At 43.8% G+C, this 8,315-nt stretch overlaps 1 protein-coding gene across 4 annotated transcripts; it reads right to left on the bottom strand.

The window, feature by feature from the left end:
- Nucleotides 1-281: 281 nt before the first annotated feature.
- Nucleotides 282-6,758, bottom strand: asphd2 (aspartate beta-hydroxylase domain containing 2). 4 transcript variants are annotated; one of them, XM_061259291.1, is made up of 4 exons: nt 6,429-6,758; nt 3,808-5,091; nt 3,210-3,323; nt 282-2,034 (listed from the first exon to the last, which is right to left on the bottom strand). In XM_061259291.1, the coding sequence occupies exons 2-4, from the start codon at nt 4,673-4,675 to the stop codon at nt 1,925-1,927; spliced, it is 1,092 nt and encodes a 363-aa protein (XP_061115275.1). In that variant the 5' UTR covers nt 4,676-5,091; nt 6,429-6,758; the 3' UTR covers nt 282-1,924. The 4 variants fall into 4 exon arrangements, with proteins under 4 accessions (XP_061115275.1, XP_061115276.1, XP_061115274.1 ...); XM_061259292.1 differs by having other exon boundaries at nt 3,808-4,880; XM_061259290.1 differs by lacking the exon at nt 6,429-6,758 and adding an exon at nt 5,793-6,417.
- Nucleotides 6,759-8,315: the final 1,557 nt, after the last annotated feature.

Here is an 8,315-nt window from a genome sequence, read left to right as displayed (position 1 = left end):
TGGGTAAATTGTTCTATTACTCACTTTCCATGTCTTTTTGACATCTAAGATTAAAGCCTCAATGAAGGTGGAATCTTCCATTCAACAAAACATCATACTGATGTCCAGAAACCGAAATGCTTCTTTAGTCAGCTGAATCTGACATGGTTATACTGCATGCGACTACCTTAACTGGGATATAACCTTTTTGTTTTTGAAATTGTATAATTGACATAGTTTGCAAATAAACACAACAATATCAGCCTAACGAATCAGAAAAAGGGTGCAACATAAACAATAGATCGAAGACACCTTGGGATATGGCCATACACTCATTTATACACATTTCATGTCACTCATCATTGAGAGTAAAAAAAACATACAATGATCACATTGAAAGAGATGAGGAGTCACGTCACATATTTACATATCCATCCTTGCACACTGAAAAGAGCGGAGTGAATACACTTGATAGCAGCTGTGGCAAACGTCCAGCACCTCACTTCCCTCCTTCAGGTAATTGATTGTACATTTCAGACAGAGTTGAGACTTGTTAATAGGCATTATTTACTCATTAGCACACCCTACTGGCCAGATAAATCCCTGCAGCCCCTACTTTCTGCTTTCCTGTAAGTGAAAGGCCCTGCTTTAAGGCTTCAATGAAGATATTAATTCTTAGTCTAATAGTGGGGTATTGTTGGTCCTGGGTCCTTAACATGGCAGTGCTGAGTAGAACAGGTACACCATTTTCCTCAAGGTACAGTTTGTTGCATTCCGTCTGGTCAGTATATACAATACCTCTGCATGAAAAGGATCCTATGGTCTGCCTGATTTGCAAGTTGGATCTTTACATATCGTGTTGATTCCCTGCTTGACACCAATAATTTGTATGAAAATCCATCTTAAGCCTTCTTTAAATGACCCTGCTGTGGTTAACAAAGATTAAAAATGCATGAAGAGCGTTTCTGTGTTGGAGTGCTGGCAAGAATGAGAAATGAATTCCAGAAATGAGAAATGAGTTACAGATTAAAATGTCATAGCCTTTTTTGTTTAAGAATTTACTGTTGCAAAATTCACGGCACAGAAAGCAATGGAAGCAGAATGTCACCATAAAACTGGAATGCAGCGGAATATCACAGAACATGAGTATAAAATTTCACTCAACAATAAAATCACTTTTTAAAATTCCAAAACCTGTACAAAAGTCTGCCCATACAAGAACACTGAATATATGAATAACTGATGCAATAACTTCAAAGTCATTTAGAGAACAAGTACTGCACATACACACAAAAAGAATAAATATAGCCAGATATGCATGCCCATTATTCATCGAATGAGCCCATAACAGCTTTCACGTTACAAACTTCAAACAGTAAGAAACTGGCTCCAATCTTTTTTTTGTTGTCTTTTTTTTGTTCCCAACTCCAGTGAATAGCAATATAAAGTATTTGATTCTGAATTCAACATCTCCCTTTACCCCAATATCTCATCAACAGTAAATCTGTATCAGAAAGTGTTTACAGTACAGTGCAGATTGTCTCTGACAAACTAGTAAACAAGATTCATATGTGCTCATCCAACAGTGTAGTACAATATGTGTGAAATGTCTACCTCTTTTTCAGTTAATGTTAATGGCCGTTAATGTAAATTGATATTTAAGTGCCTCCAACATACAGCACTGTAGATTATCACAATGGAAATGGGGTGAACCAGCAGTAGAATTAGGTTAGAGAGGAGACTGTAAACATTACATTGCACTTCAGATAAAGTCTGTTTGGTCAAATGTAAGTCCCAAAGAGAAGATATAACTTAGTGGAACTGGTGATCAGAGTGAAGAAAAGATATGTACATGGGAAAATGAGGACGGGGACATGAGGGTTCTCCCTCACTCTCTCTTTCTTCCCCTTTCTCTCGCCCCTTTTTTCCTTTCATTCGTTCTCTCTCAGCGACCAGGAGTAAAGATGTAATCCAGCGCCTGTCTCTCTGCAGCTGCCACATTTGGATGCCAGAGGTCCACCATGAAGACCACCCTGGGGCCGTCCTCTGCACTGCCTGAATAAAATAAAAAAAAGAGAGAAATTGGCACGCCAGCCATTCTCAGACATCTTTACAAGCCCCCAGCTTTCATGTGCAACGACACGATGGCTAAATCAAAATGTCCGCACGCCAGACTAGCAGACTGGGCCCTCGTAGACTTTGGTCTTATGTACGGCGACATTGACTGAAGTACTTAGCAGTGATGACATCCACAGAAGCGCAGGGCTGCGAGGGTAAATGCGCTAATCAGACTGGACTTCGGACCTCAGCCATTGCCATGGATACAACTCCTGGTTTAAAGTAAAAACTTAACCAGATGTTGGAACGTCCAATCATGTTGGTAGGTTCAGTAAATCAAGGCAACAACTTCTGCCATCATTTCAAGAGAGAGCAGACTAGCCTATGCAGACCACCAGCAGTGCTATGCAGACACTATACTTTATGCACAGATAGGCAGCTGAGGAGTTAATCTATCAGATGCTGCTACGCGCACCACGTTGTTGTGGAAGGATGAGCCCCAGGGTCTCGGATCAAAACTCGGATCAGACCCAGTGGTAACTACATGGGCCAGGGTATGGGAGGGTTCAGTTGGTTACTGGTCCATATTTCCTTGCCGTCTGGCAATCCCCACTGGTTGATAGGGCGCCTGTGGACTGCATATCAAAGCTGTACAGCATATGAAAGGTCACTCCACACAAGCCTAGCTGTACTATGAGGTCTGAAAAGAAGCAGGCTGGCGACACCACGTGTTACAAAGGAGAACTGTGGAGGTCAGCACTCTGGAATCAGCTGTAGGGTTTGCACTTGAGTGTGGCTGCAGTGGCAGATATTTGGACATCCCAAGATAAGGGTGAAAATGTTCAGCCCACATTGAATACCAGATTTATAGAAAAAACAATACTGTTTGCGATATGAGGAGGAAACACCCTAGCATAACCCTGGCAACTCTGTAGAGTATTTGGGGTTCTGTGGGCCATATCACACTGTAGGGTGCAATACTACATTGAGAACCACCAGCAGGATTTAGCAAGATGCACCTCTAAATAGCCCCGTTATTCATCTCTCAATGAGCATTTATCCTTCCTGTACCTCACCCTCCCAGATTCCAAAGCCAAACCGCTTTTCTTTTAAACTGTTCAAATATATTTCAATTTAAATTCTCTCTCTCTCGCTCTCTCTCTCTCTCTCACCTTCGTGGAAGGCAGTGTGCAGGAAAGAGTCATCAAACAGCAGACAGCTCCCCTCTGACCAGCACTGCGGCTCTCCTCCCACCACCAGTTCACAGCCAGAGGGCACCCTCAGACCTGGAGACGGAAGCAATGCATTCAAAACAAACTGAACATTCAACCGAAATACAGATATATCACCAAAGCTCTGCAAATATAAAAACAGGACTGCTACTTAATGTGGTATACTGTATAAATGAGGATATGAGGTATCCTCATGAGGTATATGAGGGTACTCACACAAGCTTACACGCACATAAAAAACACAAGTTGACCATTTTGATAATTTGGTCACTGCACTGCGTCTCTCACAGTCTGACCAAAGTGAAATGCAGCAGATTGAACAAACCTTCGTGGAAACCGGGCTGATGTGTGCTGACAGCCTCATATGTTTTTATATGCGTTTTATTGTCTTGAATTCCTTGCTGATCACTCCCCCCCGGAAAATATTAAAACTTATTGAAATTATTGAAATATTTATTACTATTTGTTTTCACTCACTGAATATAATAAGACACTTCACTCTACAGATATGTGCCTTCCCAGAACTCCCCTCTCTCACCTAGGTGGCAGCGCAGCCTGACGTTGGTGGGACCGTAGTGTTCGGTGATCATCGCTCCAGGGCTCAGCACGGAGAAGCAGGCGTTCCCGAACACATTGTTAGCGATGAAGGTGCGCAGCTGGCCCAGCACCCTCCAGGCCCTGGGGCAGCGGCGGGCATTAAGAGCCAGTGGGGTGCCCTGGTTCACCAGGTAGAAGGTCCACCACTGCCCGTGAGGGGTGCTGTTGGCCTTCCACCCTGGCGGCAGGGCGGACCCAGACCTGGCCGGGGGGTGGTGGTAGACGCTTTCAAACTCAGCCAGCAGGGCGGGGAAACTGCGCTCCAGCAACTCCACGTCGTGCTTCTGGGCCTCCCGGGAAAAGAAGGGGGCAGAGGGCAGATCAGGCAGGAAGAAGACCTCAGGCTTCTGGATAGAGGGGCGGCTGGAGAGGTAGCGGCCCTGGTCGCGTACCCCCTTGTGGACGCGGCCCATGCCGGCCCAAGTGTAGCGCTTGGCGTAGTCCTGCAGGCTGTGGTAGAGGCGCTGGTTCAGGCCCTCCCCGGCGTGGATGCAGCGGAAGCACTCAGGGGACTGGCAGTAGGCAAACCCGTTCTGCTCCTCCACACTGGCCACCTGCCGCGCCTTGCCCCTGGCCCCCACCTCGGGACTGAGCAGCAGCCCCCCGCCCCCTCCCCCACCCCTGCCCGGGTCCGCACTGTAGCCTCCGCGCAGGGTGGGGGCGCTGTGCTCGCGGCCCACGCGGTAGCAGTACCACACGAAGAGCAGCAAGAGACAAAAGGCAGTGCCCACAGCGCTGGACTCGCACTCCCGCATCGACTGCATCCCACCTGCCACCAGCTCCCGCACCGTCTCCAGGGACCACTCCATCACTGTGTCCCCAGCTGCCGCTGACTTCTGCACTGGCAGATTACCGATCTATAAACCCACAGACCCACTGACCGTTTCGTATTGCGTGATTTCATGCATTGATTGCCAGTCCAGCCAAAAATCTCCTCTCCCTCACTTCTACTGGTGAAGGGGTGTGACGCCAGCTATCCCAAAATGCTTCTCAGCCTCCTTCAACTTTGAAAATCTGAAACGGCAAGACGTGACACCCAGATATTCCGCTGTGACAATCCACTCCATAAAAACCGTACTATGATTAAATCCTCATGATGAGTGTACATGGAAGATGACTGTCAATGGATAATGTTACAGTGTGTGGCACAAGATTTGGCCTGATTTCTTCTTGTTAATTTCAACAAGACACAAGCGGATAGACTGCAGGGCATCCGTTCTGTGCACTGGAAAAGAATGAGAATGAGAATGAGAGAGAGAGATTAAATGCAATAGAATGCATACAGAGAGGAACACAGAAGAGAAGGCATATTTGACATTGTGTCAGCAAGTACTGAAACAAGATATCAAATGAAATTTAGCCAAGTCACAGTACACCTTATGTATTACTGAGACAACAGTTTGCCTGCCGATCTCCCCCACACAATCTACTGTTTGAACAGCTAGCTCCTACTTTCACAACACCCAGTCAACCACCGTCCCTGAAACCCCCAAGCTCACCCACACAGACAGCACTATACTGGATTCGCATACATCTCTCACACACTCAGTTCAATTTTCCACACACCTCTGCACTGCACTGTGCAAATACATGAGTCATGGGTACAGTGCTGCATTCTCTCAAGCACATAAAGTGCTTGGTTGAAATGCACAACATGGAATTCAAAGATATGCCTGCTATCTAACAAGGAACAAAAAGGAGGTAGCAATCTGGCAAAATAAAATGCTACATTGCATCCAACAAGCATACATTTAGATGGTGAAACATAAATATGTGGAGTCAGATATAAGGCGGGTCGGATGTCTGCTACAGACTAGGCGATCAGTAGACCAGACTGTCAGTATCAATGTCAGCAGCAAATGCCGCAAGAAAACAAAAACGATGCTTTACTTCAAATGGCAAAACAACAACGGTTTCCATACTCACGCCACCAAACTTCCTCACTCCTGAACAGCCATCTCGCCTAGCGCAGCTCTTCAAACCAGCAAAGCAGCCTCTCTCTCCACTCACGAGCACAGCCTCGCGGACTGCGGGCACATCGAGCCGCCGCGCAGTGCGCCCACTGCTCGGGCACGTTACCTAATCAAAGCCTATTTGGGTGATAACAATTATCCCCGAGACTAGCGTCACAGTTTCTCCCTCCTGTGGACGTCCCTCCCTCCATTTCCCATTCTCTCCAGCCTCTCGCAATCTCCCTGCCTACAAACTGTCATCCGTCGGCCATAGTGTCAACATGTACAAAAAGCACGGCATATGGTCAGATCTGTCACTGCCTGACAATAGCAGAAACCAAGCTAGTTGCCTTGCCTTTACAATTAAATGCTGTAATGGTAATTGCCTAGCTAGGAAGCTTTTGAGTGAAATTGTCAAGATGAATGGTCATAATACGACTAATAAAACTAATACTAATAAGCGCCATCGTGCACACAATTGAACTGTAATGCACACACTGCATCATTCACTCCTGTCAATCACAGCCGCCTACCTGTCTGACTGTCCATAAATATGCGCACTGCAGAACAGCGGGAAATGCAGTTCACGTGTGTCATTGGTAGTACTTACGGGGCAGGTATATAGCTTGTAATCTGTAAAAAAAAATTAAAAAACGAATCTCTGATGAACGCTGTCGATAGCCTCGCTCGTGCAACGACTGCCAGAACCTTCACAGCGTGAAATGCTCCAATCGCACTCACATGAATGAACATCGGCTTGTTTTATATTACAGATATGTGAAAATACATTGCAAAAACTATTTTTAAATAGCAATCGACCACCACATGAAAACATTTAAGTAACAGGTGTTCGGAGATAACGTCTGTGTTTGTAGCCAGCTAACAACTAGCCAGATAGCATGGAAACTGCAGTTCCCCGAATGCATTTCCTATCGTCTCGTCCAGGAACTTCCGCCTTAACGTTACACGTGACGAAATGAAGCTTTGCTGATGTGGACAAAAAATAAAATAAAAAAGACTACAGCCCTTGATCTGTTGTTGTCATTAATATAGACATATTATCACATCAAAAGTATAACGCGTAAATCGTTTTTATTTGCTGTATTTTTAAAATAACATAATTGCATCATTCACCGTGCCACGCCATTCAGAATGTTTTATTATTTTTTTATCAATTACCATTATTTTAATTTTTAAGTTTTTACTTTTAGAATATAAAGAGTGTTTGTATGATGACAACATTTCATGATTTGTTATTTAGCTCAGTGGTTCCCAAACTCCTGGTGTGCCCCTGTTTTTCGTTCCAACCACAATTGCGATCCAAGAATTTTGACAAGATGTTAATTTTTCTTAATTAGGTGCTTTCATATTTAGAGGAATTAATTACCTTCTTAAGCCACATTTTGACAGTTAGCTATGCATACTATAAAGAATACAATTACCATTTTAATACTGTGCTTATTATGCTATATTGCAAACAATGCGTACATTTTGCATAAGAATTGCATAAAAAGTGGTAAATTATTTTTAACACTGAAAACACCTGACCATTTGGAACATAATGAAGAATTAAAAAGCAAGGCAAATGATAACATCCTGCATCGCGTTGATGTGTTTAATGGAAGAAATTTAATTAAATGCGTTCAACTACCTAATTATTAGCCTATTAGTTATCTTCAGCCTTTTATTTGCAATAACCACAATATCAACTTGGTAATTATATTCTTTATGCCATTGCAAAGCTATTTAAGGCATAAAATGGACATAAAACAGACATAATCTGAAAAGCACCCAATTAAGAAGGATTAACAGCTTTTTGAAATTATTCAATAACAATTGGGGTTGGAACAAAACCCAGCATACACTGGGGTACTTCAGCACCTAGTTTGAGAACCACTGATTTAGGTGACGATTTTATCCAAAGAAACTTACAATTGATTAGACTAAGCAGGGGACAATCCCCCCTGGAGCATTGTGGGGTTAAGTGCCTTGCTCAAAGGCCCAACAAATGTGTGAATCTTATCGTGGCCACACCAGGGCTACACCATGGCTTGAACCGCTATAGGGAGGCCTGTTGCGTAGTGGTTACGGTAAATGACTGGGACATGCAAGGTTGGTGGTTCTAATCCTGGTGTAGCCACAATAAGATCCGCACACCCGTTGGGCCCTTGAGCAAGGCCCTTAACCCTGCATTGGTCTGACTTGACAAATAGACAGTGGGATTGTCCAATGCTGATGGTTGAAAAAGGGATTTTGCATGCTTGTTACCTCATTTTTATTCTCTAGTGAAGCAGAATGTGATGGAATGACACAATATAGTTCCTTTAGACTGAGATTAACTAAATTAAGTAAAATTGTATTGCCAATTTCACTTTGTTTGATTTAATGTACAATAATTGTTAGGGATGCCAATCATTTTCACACCTATGGTTTAAAAAGAAGAAGAGATTACTAAATAAAATACATTGACTCATGAGAGTAAATTTATTGAAATAAA

The sequence above is a fragment of the Conger conger genome, chromosome 11 (assembly GCF_963514075.1).
Source record: "Conger conger chromosome 11, fConCon1.1, whole genome shotgun sequence".
NCBI classification, from domain to species: domain Eukaryota; kingdom Metazoa; phylum Chordata; class Actinopteri; order Anguilliformes; family Congridae; genus Conger; species Conger conger.
Note: the sequence above shows the minus strand (reverse complement) of the source record. Positions and strands in the feature narration are given on the sequence as shown.

Bases quoted from the DNA above. Each gene is read 5' to 3' on its own strand.
- asphd2 (XM_061259291.1), bottom strand. From the start codon at position 4,675: ATGGAGTGGTCCCTGGAGACGGTGCGGGAGCTGGTGGCAGGTGGGATG. The intron at 3,324-3,807 runs GTGAGAGAGGGG...TTCCGTCTCCAG, and splicing joins CAGGCTGCGCTGCCACCTAG to GTCTGAGGGTGCCCTCTGGC. The intron at 2,035-3,209 runs GTGAGAGAGAGA...TATTTTATTCAG, and splicing joins GCACACTGCCTTCCACGAAG to GCAGTGCAGAGGACGGCCCC.